The sequence below is a fragment of the Chenopodium quinoa genome, unplaced genomic scaffold (assembly GCF_001683475.1).
Source record: "Chenopodium quinoa cultivar QQ74 unplaced genomic scaffold, ASM168347v1, whole genome shotgun sequence".
In the NCBI taxonomy this organism is placed as follows: Eukaryota; Viridiplantae; Streptophyta; class Magnoliopsida; order Caryophyllales; family Amaranthaceae; genus Chenopodium; species Chenopodium quinoa.
Genome location: NW_018743906.1, coordinates 18,487 through 32,343, shown reverse-complemented (window position 1 = coordinate 32,343; position 13,857 = coordinate 18,487). Strand labels below are relative to the sequence as shown.

Here is a 13,857-nt window from a genome sequence, read left to right as displayed (position 1 = left end):
TGTTTGACTTAATTATTTTATTATTATAAAATAAATAGGAAAAATATACTTTAATAATCCCAACTTTGCCTAATTTACTTTAAATAATCCCAACTTTTGATTATTATGTAATAATCTCACACTACAACAAATCATCACTTGTGCCACGTATTATGCCACGGGAGTTCAAAATTCGTGGCATAATTTCATCTAGCCACGGGAAAAATAAACAATGAACAAAACCTAAATAAGATAAATAACTTATGTCACGGGTATTTATTTTCCCGTGGCAAATACTTCACTTGTGCCACGAGTAGCGCATTTCCCGAGGCAAACTATACATTTGTGCCACGATCAACTCTTTTACCGTGGCAAACTTTACATTTCTACCACAAATACTTTTTTTTTGCGGCAAAGTTTACACTAGTGTATACAATAACTTTACTAAGCTAAGAATACATATTTACATGACAATTAAATTAAACATCATGAATTAACTATGATACTTCAATATTTTTTTATATATATATTTTTACTTCTTAAATTGAAGATATTTGAAATACCATGTATAAGTACTAATTGAGTAATTGATACAAAGTAGAATATTAAACATAATACAATACAAAATAGAGGTCGAATATATTTATATACTACGTACATGATCTATTTTTGTATAGATATCCTTTAAAACACGATCTATGTATCACTAGTTAGTAGTAGAAAAATTTTAAAAAACACAAAAAGAATGCACGAATATTATAAAAACTTCGGTCCTTATTATAGTTAGGAAGTTCAAATCTCATGATAAGAGGGCGTTATTTTTTTTTAATTTGTCTTATATTATATGTATGATCTATTTTTGATAAACACTTAAGGGACGCATTGTCAAGTGCATATCACTAGTCACTAGTAGAAATATTTTTAAAGATGACACCTCAAGAATGCACTAGTTTTATAAAAATCTCAATCCCTATAATTTAAAATTATACCTAACTCTTTTTTTTTTAGTTGACACATTTCTTTTTAGAAATTTATTTTTAGTTGACATGTTTTTTGTTTGGGTACGTTTTTATACCTTACATTTATTAGTGCACCCCACTTGCTTTATCATTCTTACTCCTCAATATATGTGACTAAATTGAACGTGTCAACTAAATAGAAACAAAGTATTAAAACTACATGACTAGAGGCACATTAATTTTTTGTTAATTTTTTTGACACAGTCTTTCTTAGTATTCATATTGGGGCTTTAGTCTTAAAACTAAGAAATCGATCCACCGCAACAATAATTGAGAGGGGAATAGAATCTAACCACCTAGAACGATCTCCGAATCTAGAGCATTCCAATTCCCAAAGGATGGAACTGTAATGAAAATTAAAGTAACCCAAGTAAGGGTGTCCTCTCTCCTGCTTGTGATTTCATATCACAAAAGCAAGTTCCCTAATCCCCTCAATTGTCACTTTCATCCATCACGTACAACCACCACCTCCATCTCGTCGTCCACTCCATCGATGCCCCTCCGTCGCCGCCAAATCCACATTACCTCCTTCATCTTCGCTGCCCAGTACTCCATTTTCACCCACGGTGCCTTGTTCAGTTCGACGCTCACGCTTGTCTTCATTGAAGATCGGCGACCACCACCAATCGGAAGTATCTACCTCCACTGTAGACTCTTGCACCTAGTCAAGTTAACTCCTTTTCTGTCTCATTCATTTTCAACAATTGAGGAAGGTTAGGGTTTCGATAATTTTTTTTTCTCAATTTGTATCTTTAATTCACTACAATTATTTCTCTCTCCTATTTTGTTATGACTAATTTTTCTGCAGTTTAATTAACTTGGGTTTTGTTATTTGTGTGTGATTCAACTGATTGCGGGGATTTTGGTTTGTTATTTGGCGAATTTCTGATTTTGGGGATTTTTAGTTCATGTTTTCTGGGTGATTTCTTGATTAGGTCTTACATTGCTCAGTTTATCTATTTAATGAACCTGATAATTCTGCAAAGTATTTAGCTTTTATGGAATTTAAGTTTGGTTCTTAGAATTTTATAATAACAACCTGATTATTTTTGTGTTATTATTATGTAATTTTTGTGTGGTAGTTTGAATTTGGTCATATTATATCACATTTTACTTTCTAATTGTCCTGTAAATTGTTATTATCTTTTTTTGTCAAATTTTTGATTTTTATTCTTTCTTTATTTCAGTGTAAATGTAATTATGCAGCAGTAAATTATTGAACAAAAAGCTTATAGAACACCATTGATTTGGTTCTTACGACTCATCCTACTTTATCAATCTGTAGATCTTTGCTTCAGAAACATGGAAGGTCTGCTTTTGAACTACTCTGCTTTTAAAACTTGTAAGGCCACAATCATGATTTTGATATGCTTATTAAGTTAGTTGTTTACTTTATTAGGACTTAGGTTTTTCTTGATTATGCATCCTAATCCTAATTCCCAAAGTTGAGTGGATTGCGTATGGATTATTCTGATATTTATTCTTTATGGACTGATGGGGTTAGGATTCTTGAAAAATGAGATTAAAATTTGATCTCCTTAGAATGATACAATGATACCTGGTGAATTTGGGATCTTCTAAACACTATGTGTTTCTTTCAGTCGTTCATTGTGTCCCTGTTATCTTCCAACATCAGCTAGTAGCCGATCTATCATGCAATCTAATGAAATCATGAAAAATGTTCTGCTGATTGTACCCTTAAAATGTTGTTGAGGCCTATGTCTCAGCTACTTTTCATATTAGCTTACGACTTATAACTGTTTGAGCTTGATAATAATCATTGGTCTGTACTTGAAATCATTCTAATCGACACTACTGTCTAGTACAGGATAGGAACTGGTGGTTGTAAATTTATAAGCAGTGCTGGAGAAACCGAGCTTGAGCTTCAAAGGTTTGTGTGTATCAGTGAAGGTTACAATGCAAATTACACTGTTAATATTGATTAAACATTAAATCATATAGAGCGATTACTTGCCCTATTGTTTCTAGTCTTTCTACTTATAAACCTTGATTTTTTGGGTATAAAAATGTTATTTCTTTTCAATATGTAGCATTAGTTTTGTTTCTTATAATTGTGTAATCAATGCTAATCCTGAAACCAGTGTACTTGCAAAAAATCACACTTTGGAGGAGCTTAATATTTGGAGCCAATTTTTTTTTTTGTATGGAAGTATAGTTTATACTTTCTTTCTTAGTGTTCTATATTCTCCTCCTTGAGTAATGTCTGTTACATTGGCTCATACTCCTTGAGTATATGCAAATATACTTCTTCTGATTGCAATGAACTAAATTTTGGACTTATAATGACTAGATCTCAGAAAGAAGAAAGCACCTATTAGCAGAAATTGAAGAAGTTTGTGCTTTGTAGTGTGCTGGGCAGAGAAACAAAGGTGTTTTAAATACTTCACTGTTGTCGTTGTTGGACGCTGTTGTTGCTCTGTGCTAGACACTACTACTTGCTTATTGTTGTTTCTCTAATCATACTGTACTCTTTGTTTTTTTGAAAGACAATTATAGTGTACTCTAATTGATTTATTACTTCATTTTTTTGGGATGAAAAGTGTAAATTTACAATTTATTAATACAAATATCTAAGTTTTATGCATACATATATATTGTGTCTATTGATCAATTTGGTTGAAAAATGCAAAATAATATATATATTTATATATTGAGAGAAAGAGAGAGATAATTAGTCACGGTAATATGTGGCAACATTGTTTATTAGCCACGGTAATATTTGTGGCCAATAATATGTTAGCCACGTTAATATTCGTGGCAAGTGAATTTGTTTGCCACGTGAATATCCGTGACATAAAAATTAAAATTTTCCATGACATCCATTTTCTCGTGGCAAATTCCTAGCCACGGCCTCTTGTGCCACGGGAGTAAATTTCAAAAATCCTATGGCTAAATATTATAGCCACAGAAATTTTAAACTTGTGCAACGACTTTACCCATGGCACAAAAGTCAATTTGTTTTAGTGTCAGTTTTTACCCATGTTTTCTTTCTTCAATCCCGATTATCGGTAACCTAAAGAAAAGGTTATTTTTTTTTCAAAACAAATCATCTTCCACGTGTTAGCATTTTTTGGCTAAACTATTTTTGAACAAATATTAAATTAACTTAATTTTTTTTGAACCAAAATGAAACTAAATTTACAAAAAAAAATCTATAATATATAGTAAAGTAATTAGCAAAGGGGACACTTGGCATTATTTTGTGAGAAATTTTCTCTCCAAAATGCTATTTATTTTTAATTTTATTAAAAATATAATAAAATTATTTTAATAAATTTTATTTTTATGTATAGGTAACATATAAGAATTTAAAGGGCATGCAATGATAAATTCAAATTTCAAAAAACAAAAAAAAAAGTATTACATAAATCATTTAATTTCAATCCGTGCATTGCACAGGGCATAATATTTTTTAAAATAATAAATAAATAAAACACTAGCCACCACGCTGGTGGCCACCCCTTTCCCGAGCCGACCATCACCACCCCTGAATCACTTACTTTGATCCCCAAACCAATAAATCCGACTTCCCTCCCTTCCCCCACACAGGATAACTTCCTCTCATCCACTTTATTAGCAATTTTCGACATATGGAGGAGAGAGAAAGTGAGGGGTTTGTGTTTTTGGAGATTTTGGGGGTGGAGGGGAGGTGGTTTCAATTCGATAGTTGCGATTGTGGATAAGGGTGGTTTTCGGGGTGGGGGAGAGGAGGAGGACGGTTTTGGGTCGAGGATTGGTTAATGGCTGTTTCGTGGGCAGAGTTTTGATCATTGGTTGTTTTAGGGGTGGGGGAGGAAGGGGGCGGTTTGGGGGTTGGGAGAATGAGGGGGGTTGTTTCTTATGTAGTGCGGCAGGAGAGGAGGTGGTTTTGTGGGTAGGGCTAGAGCTGTCAATTCGGGTAAACGGGTTGGGTTTGGGTCGGGTAAATGTGGGTCAGATCATCTTGAGTCGGGTCAATTCGAGTTAATGTCATAACCTATGCGGGTCGGGTTTGGATTGGGTCATACTAAAGTTGGTCACGTCTGGTCAAACATCTTATCGTGTTTGGGTCGGGTTTAGGTCGGTTAATAACAGGTCGGGTTACATTTGGGTCGGGTGAATAATAGGTTGGGTTTAATTCGGGTTATCACTAGTTAAAATGGGTTAGAGTCATTCTCGGGTTTGAGTCGAGTTTGGTTCAAGTTAATAATTTGCGAGTTATAATCAAGCCGGATCATTCTCGGGTTTAAGTCTGGTTCGCTTCAAGTCAATAATTTGCGGGTTATATTCAAGTCGGGTCATTTCTAAAACGGGTCATTCTTGGGTCCAATTCGAGTTTGATTTAAGTCAATAATTTGCGAGTTCGGTTCAAGTAAAGACAAAATACTTTCAATATTAACATAGAGTAGTTTTAGCCTTACGAAATTATGGCTTTACAAGTAGATTACATTATAAATAACATATATCTTTATTTAGCTAGTCAATATCTACAATAATAATGATGTACAAAGTATAAAATAATAAGTCGAGTTGATTTCGGGTTGGGTCAATAACAAGTCATGTTGAACTCGGGTCATGTTTGTAACAGTTCGGGTTGATCAATTTTTAGTCGGGTCAATAACAGATCAGGTTAAATTTGAGTCAGGTTAGGAATAGGCCGGGTTGAATTCAGGTCAGGTTAGTAAATGGTTGGGTTAAATTCGGGTTTTGATAAGTTAAAACGGGTTTGGATCAATTTCGGTTCAGGTCGAGATCGGTTCAAGTCAATAATTTACAGGTTATATTCCGGTCGGGTCATCTCCAAGTCGGTTCATGTTTAGGTTTGGGTCTTAAATACTCGGGTTAACTCGGGTCTAGGGTTGGTGTTAGGTCGGGTTAGATTGGGTTCGGGTCACCATTTCTCCGGTTTTAGACGGGTCGGTTAATAATCGGATTTGAGTCGATAATTCAGGTCGTGCAGCTGTTATTTTATATGTATTTTTATATGCTATTTTATCCCCCATCCCACGGTTATTTTTATGCATATTTGAGCTCTTTGGAGCTACTTTTAGTACTCATGTGTGGTTTCAAGTGTTTTGTAGAGTTGACATTTGTTTTGTAGGAATTTCCCAGAATTGTCGCTAATTTCTATTAATTTTGCGGCAATTATGAGATATAGAAACTTTTGTCACATTCATGACTGTTGATCCTAGCCCAAGACTGATCATATCGGTGATTAAGGGCTTCTTTCGTGGAATTGGTTCGACATATGGACCAAGGAAGGAGAATAATTGGGCCACACAAGTAATTGTAGCCCAAAGGAAAAGGAAGAAAGAGCTTTAGCTAAGAAAAGACTGGGCCCGATCAGGCGGATGCCCAGATTGCAGAGAAGAGGAAAATGGCGGGCCCGATCGGGTAGCCCTTCACCCGATCGGGCGTGTATATTCTAGGCCTCCGGGGTGGTTTAGGAGTCGTTTTAGCTCATTTTTAGCTTAGTATTTAAGCTCTTTTTGTAATCTTTATTAGCTACGTTTTTCCATTATTACTTCTTTGATACTCAAAACTTCTAGAGAGATTCTTAGTTGGTGATTATTGTTGAACTCAAGTTTTCCCCTTTTAGTGCAATTTCATATTTCCTTCATTCGGTATTATATCTTGTCTCTTTTATCGCTTTATTCATTTCCTTGATTTTAATTGTTTTGTTAATTTGTGTTTTGATATTAATCATGTCTTATTCATATGCTTTGATTAGTTTAGATTTAAATAGGTTTAATTCTAGGGTTCTTGGGGGATCCATAATTAATATGAAGGGATAATTTATTATTATTGACTATTGATATTGCATGATAATTTCTTATTGAATTGTTTTAATTCTTTACAATTAGATTATGAATCAAACAGATGTGAATTGGTTGTAAAAGTATAGCAATATTGAATTGATGAATCAAGCAGATGTTAATTTGATATTAAAGGCTATTTTCAATAGGAACTTAGATCTAGTAAATTGCGAGAGCCTATTAGATTTATATTGATTAAAAAATTGGTAGAGCCTATTAATCATGTTATATGTGCAATATTAATTGTTGATTGTTATGTTTTATCCCGGAGTATTAATTATTGGTGAACCTGTGACCTTAGGCTTTTTATTATTGATGTCTCCTTAATTATTCTCCTTAGTTTAATTCTCTTAAAAAATAATTTAGGGCTTGTTTGGCATCAGTTTTGGTTTTCAGTTTTTTTTGAAAATCAAAAACCAAAAACAGGAAACAAGAAAAAGGTGTTTCCACTTTTCTGTTGTCAGTTTTCTAAATTATCATAATTTTGATAAGTTTATATAATTTTTGATTCATTATGGGACACATATCATAAACCTTTAAAAAAAAAAAACCGAAAACACAGAAAACCACAGCAATGCCAAACGAACCCTTAGTTACTTAATAGTTTAGTTTATATTAATTAATTAGGAATAGAAAGACTTGTGTCCCTGTGGATTCGACCCTACTTCCCTATCTACTTTAGTTAGAGGCTTAGGTAATACTTTTGATTAGGTGATACGACTTTAGCCTATCAAAATTTAGCGCCGTTACTGGGGAAACTGTTTTATTTTTATTTCTAATCGTTTTTGTAGTGTAGATTATTTTCCTTCGTCTTAGAGAACGCAAGTTCTTTGGGATAGTTTCTCATATTTGTTTGTTTAGTTTTGTGTTTAAGCCTAAGAGTTCTAGATTAGGCTACTGTAGACACCAGTTTGTGTCTCCCCAAAACCAAACCCGGTGATGAGTACCTTTCACATCGAATCATAATTGAATGAAGTGAAAGTGTGGAAAGTCTAGTGTTGCGGATAGTTTTAATTTCTTCTCTCTATTTTTGAAAACCTATTTTAAGAAAACAACCAATCTAGTTTGGTTGGTCCATAGTATGCGTCCAATAATAATGTAATTGGATGGGGCTTGAAAAAAGCTTTCTAACGATATATTATAAGCCCAATTCTGATGAATAATGAGGAAGTTATGGCCAAATTACTAAACTGGGCTTGGTTTGAACCTTAAATGTGGCCCAATGATCTAGAGGAGGGCCTAATATGGACTTATCATTCCTAATGCAATTAGGATTGGTTTTAGTCTTCTAGATTCTTCTAGAAGGTTCTTTTCATTCCTAATTCAATTAGCATTAATAAATTGACTTTTGTTGACTTTTTGGAGTTTTAATTAGAATAAAAGAGTGTTTTTAAGGAAAATGCGATTTTACCCTTTTGTACGGCCAAATTTTATCTGAATTAAGAAAACGCGTGAAAAAATTAATAAGCGCCTGACGCCAGACATTAGCGCCTGGCGCTAATGCCTGGCGCCTGACGCTAGCCTTAGCGCCTGACGCTAATGGTCAACGCCTGACGCTAACTTCTTTTTTCCTCGTCGAAACTCTGATTTGTTTTTCTATCCATTTGACTGATTTTCTCTATAAATAGCCTCCTAAAATCTCCGTTTTTCATCAACAACTCTCTAATTCTCTTCTCTCTCGAAGCTAAAGCTTATTCTTACTCTCTCTCTTTTCTTAACCAACCTTTTTACATACAAAATTCTGCATTCACAAGACCAAGAAACACCTAGCGTTGTTCGAAGTTTCCTTAGCCCTAGACGTGAAAGGTCTTAATTTCTGAGGGTTTGGTCCCAAATCTCTCTTTCAATTATTCAATTTAATTATGTGATTTTATATTTTCCTTGAAGTTACTAACACGTGTATTTTGTTATTAGAAAGAGATACGAGGCATCCAAGTAAGTGCTTTAATGGTTTTAATTAATATTATGATGTAGAAATCATGCTTAGGTTGTTATTATGATTCCTAGTGTCATGTTAGGGTATTTTGATCTTCCTAGTATCATGTTTAGGGTATCAACTAAAAATTCCTAATATCAAGTATGATTAAAAGTATGATGCCTTTTATTTTCTTTTCTAATATTCGTGTTAGTATCATGTTAGGGTTAAATATTTGATTTTTGTTGTTTAGTGACATGCTAGGGGTTGTTATTAATCTTGTTAGTATCATGCCTAGGATCTTGCTAACGTTTCAACGTTAGCTCCTGTAAGCCAACTTCAAGCCAGGAAGCATTTTAGCAAAAACATTCCCCTCAGATAGCCCTTCGGGGATGTAAAATATATCTCTTCTCGCCATCCCCATAGTGTATGAGACAAGATCTTCCGTTTTGGTGCGGAAAGACAAGCGCTGAGCAAAAGCGTTCGCGATCCTTCTGCTTTGGAGTTTCACTTTCTTAGAATGGGTCGGATCAGAACCGGGCAACCCCTTTTCCTACTTACCCAGATTCAAAATGCAACCACAGCCTTCGTTCTCCTCTTTCAGGACGATGAGTAATAGGTGGATGCGGACGAGTCCACTTCCCCTCCACGCTTTTCATTTTGTTAGGAGTAGGTGCCTCTTGCTTTTTTTACCCGCGGGGAGCGCAGCAACCAAGGTGCATACCAATGTGGAGTAGCAGTCATCTCTGGAGCTTCAAGACGAGCTTCTTCCTGTTTTTAGGTTGACGAGTGAAGACTCCCAAGAAGGTTTTTTCACTTCCTTCACCCTAGCGGGATTGAGCATTCCTCTCCTTTAACTTGGATCAAATTCTTCGAAACCTCCCCTCTCCGCTCTTTGCCACCCTCTGACCGCCTCTTTTGCCAGTTCCAATTCCCGGAATTCTACGGAATGCAGCAGTACAGTTCGGGGGATCGAATTGATTATAGAAACATGAGTTTAATTAGTCGATTTATTAGTGAACAAGGAAAAATTTTATCTAGGCGGGTGAATAGATTGACCTTGAAACAACAACGATTAATTACTAGTGCTAGCCGCCTGTGTTGATGCAATAACCGGTGCGCAGACACTCTAAAAAGTAGGCCCGCTCCCATAACCCCACGGGAGGCAAGTCGGACGGGAAGTGATGTTTCCAGTGGCGGGCGGGGCGGGAGGGGGCTTGGGCAGAAGCCTCCCCTTCGGGAAAGAGGGACTCTATATTTGGAGGTGCGTCTGGTGGTATCGTAGATAAGAAGAAGGCAGCATTTAGTTAGGTATGAAAGATGCCCTTTTCCTCCATCTAGTAATGTACTCAGAGAAGGGACGCCCGCCTTCAACTCAACTCATCATATGGCTATGCAGCTGCCAAGGAAAAGTTTAGAGGGGTTTTACTATACTAAATGAGTTGGCCTATTTGAGTCTTTCCTCCAGAAAGGCATTTCGGGAATCGGTTGGATTCTATCTCTGTTCTCGTCCCCCCGCCCCGGCATAGCGCTTCGCTTCCGGGCGGTGTTGAAGCTGGCTCATTCATGCTAGTCATCTCTATAGAGGCCTATAACGAAGTTTAGCGATGAGTTCTTGGGAATGTTAAGAAACCATGCAAGCAACCTTGATCCAAAACGTCTTTTCGAGATCGGTCTTCTAGAGCTTCAACACGTACCGATAAGACCCCCTTTTAGTCAAGCCCAGTTGAAATGCCAGTCAGGAAAGCTCTCGGAAGGTTAGGAAGGACAGGGCGAGAGCATTTGCTTCTTCAGACGTGGGTGCTTATGGGACGACCATCGCATTACAAATGCGATGCTCTAACCTCTGAGCCCAATGATCTCATTAACAGAAGCAAAAGGTCATAGGGCACGCACCTTTTTGTTTGTTTCGGAGCCGTTTTGGCGGAGGAACCCCTCATCACTGTTACCAGCAACGAGGTCAAGTGTTGTGTGCGTACCTGAAAGTGGTACACGTTATATACCAGAGTAAGAAACTGGAACTCCACCCCTCACTTCTTATCTCGAGCCAAAAATGGAGTATATCATCCCTATCCTTTCAGTCGAGTCACCGCTTTCAGCAACCACTGCTGCTCCTTCGTTGAACGAAACTGCTACGGTGAATGCCGCTGTTCCAGCCCCGAATTTCTTTCATTTTTGATCAACAAAAGCTGCATCTCGGGATAGCCTCCATTGAGATTCTATTGCCAGTTCCGTGTAGAAAAAGATAGAGGTTAAGGCCATTTTTGTCTCAACCATAGATCTCTTTCAGAATGGGCCCAGCTAACGCGTGAAACACTCCCCCTGGGGAGTACGGACTGTTAGACATGGACTGCTAGCGGAGTGGAAAGAAGCTAGCGTTAGGGGGCGTAGTCTTCCCTCAGACGCGGATAAAGGGGTAGGTTCCGATCCCGCTTCTTTGATCTATAGGCCCGAAAGCCAGAGCTGACTTATTGATATTTATTCTCTGCAAGTAGATGCATCTCCAGTTAGGGGGGCTTCTAAGCACCAGTAAGGAAGTCCAAGTAGTGCTAATTTCTCCCTTTTTAGAATGGCTCCTTTGAGTCTTTGACAACCACTCTTTCCCGTGAAACCCGGAAGGAAAGATCTTTCTTTCCCTGACTTATCCTATTCATTCACACAGCTGCCCGCCTAGAAGAGCCACTCGCTCTCTAGTGTTGTCACACAAGATAAGCACGCCGCCCGCCTGCTGGCCGGCAGAGGCGTGGTTATCTGAAGTGGATTCTCTCTTTTGGCGGGGTTCTCGTGAGATTATTCTATAGAATGGGCCAATATCGTTCAAGAGCCTAACCGCCGCACCGATCATTCAAGGGAAGGCGGGACACTGCGAGGTGGGTAGTTTATCTGGGGCGGATGCCTCCTAAAGAGTAACGGAGGTGTGCGAAGGTAGGCTCAAGCGACCTCTCTTTTCGTACCGCAAAAGGGTCCTACCTAATTATTGAATGTGCCACTTAAGTAAGAATCCAATCTTTATGTTAGCTGTTGAAGGGAAAAAGGAAGGGAGAAGTCTCCTTGCAACACAAACTGACCGTTGAGTGTTAAAGGAAACTTCTTCAGGGGCCTTCAAGCAAGGCTGACTGAATAAAGAAATGGAACATGGGAGCGGTTGTGGGTAGCAGCTACAAAACCACCGGGAAAAGGGCCTTCCTTCTGAGCTTCATCTAGTCAACAGAGAAGGGATACCGTCCCCCATGCTCTTAAGGTTCGCTTACCGAGAAAAGTCACAATATTAAGAAGCAAAGTCCAAGAATGGTCTGTTCACATCGCAACTTTTAGAAAAAGAAACTACTAGACTAGACTAGTAGTTGAGTGCTCTTTGTTGTTCGGATCTTGACCGGGTCCGAGCTTCCCAGATAACGAGGGAAATGCCTCCACTGCACCATCGACTGACCGGACCCCGGGGCACCTGCCGCAAGGAGAGGAGGCTCCTGGTCAACCCGCCGAGGTCGGGGAGCCGCGGGAAATCCTTCTCTATACAAGTTCTCGGACGAGGTTTTTTCCCGAGAACCTGAAACGGATTCGTGAACAACTGCAGGCCGATGAACAACTGGCGGAAATAGCTTAATGGTAGAGCATAGCCCCCGGTCCGCCCTCTCTTTTCTCAACTCAAATGCTTCGAGTTTAAGTTAGGCACCGTTTGCCATTCATTCATGAACTGGCACTGCTCCCTACCTGAACCTTTTCCGTGGCGACAGTATAAAGAAGCCTGCCCCTTTACCCGCGAAGCGCTACGCCCCTAGGACCTGTAGAACAAGAAAGCTTCGACGCAGAGCCACCTGAAGGAAGAGATCGACGTTAAAGACAGTGAAGCTGAAGATAGTAGACAGTACCTGATTGATTCTATACTCCTTGCAGCTGGCTGACACTGAAGAGGAAGAGGAGGGGGAGGATGAGGTTGGTGTTACTCATAATCCCCATTAAACCTATTACGCTTTAACATGATTATTTATTATAATTGTTATTATGATTATTTTTGTAATTTTCATGATTTATAATAATAATAATAATAATAATTATTATTATTATTATTATCATTATTATGTTGCTTGATATATATTTATTGTTATTGCTTGATCACACCTTTTATGCATGTTTAAAGGGAATTTGTACTTGTGATCACGCTTAATAAGATAATTAATAATCTTGTTTAGGGTTAATTTGATTATAATTCAAGTGATCGCCAATAATAGATTTATTTGTGCATTAATATTCAACCAACATAGATAAATTAAATAGGTTTTAGGGGTAAACCTATTGATTGCATGTTAGTCAGAAAGCGCACATGAGTATGATCAGAATAAAGTAGAGGCCTATTATTAGGGCAGGTTCAATCTCTTTTAGGTTGGATTTGTACCTTCATCCCCGAACTACCTGTCATGGTTCCAGACCTATTGGAGTTGACGATCTCCTGGATCGTTAAGGGGTGTAACCTTGACCCTGTGAACGGTTTACAAGTTCCTAAAACTTGTTGGCGACTCTTTTGATCTATCTTCTTTCCCTTTGGATGCCACCATACTTTAGTGTATGATCACAGTAGGGTTCAAGTTTGGGATAATGCTTGAAATTATTCCCTACAGTTTTTGGCGACTCCACTGGGGAAGATTTCTATTTTAATTCTTGAAATTTATTTCGGCAATGATTTAGAATGAGTGGATGAGACTCGAAAAGTTCTAAGTATTTCATGTGCGTAATTTTTATTAACATTATTGTCATATGCATAAAAAAGATCTCATTGGATAGACCATCTGTAGACACCTAAAAATGTCTCCCCAAAACCAAACCCAATGATAAATAACCTTTCACCGCCTCTATTGGTCGGGTTTAGTATTTAATCCCGAGAGTGCTTACAAAATCGTATTTTATTAAATTCATACCTTTGAAAGGTCCATGGATTAGTCTTGATGTTTGGTAAAAGCATAGTTTTAATTAATTTTAAGCCCAAACCTTTTTATTTTATTATTTTATTATTTATTTTTGGCCCAAATTTTTTATTTCATTATTTTCTTATTTTAGCCCGAATAATAAAAGTCAGGAAAAAGCCCGAAATTATCAATCGGCACTTAAAAAGCCGAAAGAAATTAGGGTTAAA

At 37.5% G+C, this 13,857-nt stretch overlaps 1 protein-coding gene across 12 annotated transcripts; it reads left to right on the top strand.

Annotated features, from left to right (window-relative positions):
- Nucleotides 1-1,255: 1,255 nt before the first annotated feature.
- On the top strand, nucleotides 1,256-3,605 carry LOC110686896. Of its 12 annotated transcripts, none has more exons than XR_002504354.1 (3): nucleotides 1,256-1,711; nucleotides 2,284-2,307; nucleotides 2,827-3,605. XR_002504354.1 is itself a non-coding variant. In XM_021863504.1 (3 exons), the coding sequence occupies exons 1-3, from the start codon at nucleotides 1,348-1,350 to the stop codon at nucleotides 3,345-3,347; spliced, it is 426 nt and encodes a 141-aa protein (XP_021719196.1). In that variant the 5' UTR covers nucleotides 1,265-1,347; the 3' UTR covers nucleotides 3,348-3,605. The 12 variants fall into 12 exon arrangements, 2 of the variants coding, with proteins under 2 accessions (XP_021719196.1, XP_021719195.1); XR_002504352.1 differs by having other exon boundaries at nucleotides 2,284-2,340; nucleotides 2,822-3,605; XR_002504353.1 differs by having other exon boundaries at nucleotides 2,186-2,307; nucleotides 3,310-3,605.
- The last annotated feature ends 10,252 nt before the right edge of the window (nucleotides 3,606-13,857 follow it).

What these genes read in the sequence shown, in the direction of transcription:
- LOC110686896 (XM_021863503.1), top strand. Translation starts at nt 1,348, where the DNA reads ATGAAAATTAAAGTAACCCAAGTAAGGGTGTCCTCTCTCCTGCTTGTG. An exon ending in ATTTTCAACAATTGAGGAAG is followed by an intron (nt 1,712 to 2,283) that starts GTTAGGGTTTCG and finishes ATCAATCTGTAG; the next exon opens with ATCTTTGCTTCAGAAACATG. An exon ending in CTACTCTGCTTTTAAAACTT is followed by an intron (nt 2,341 to 3,309) that starts GTAAGGCCACAA and finishes TATAATGACTAG; the next exon opens with ATCTCAGAAAGAAGAAAGCA.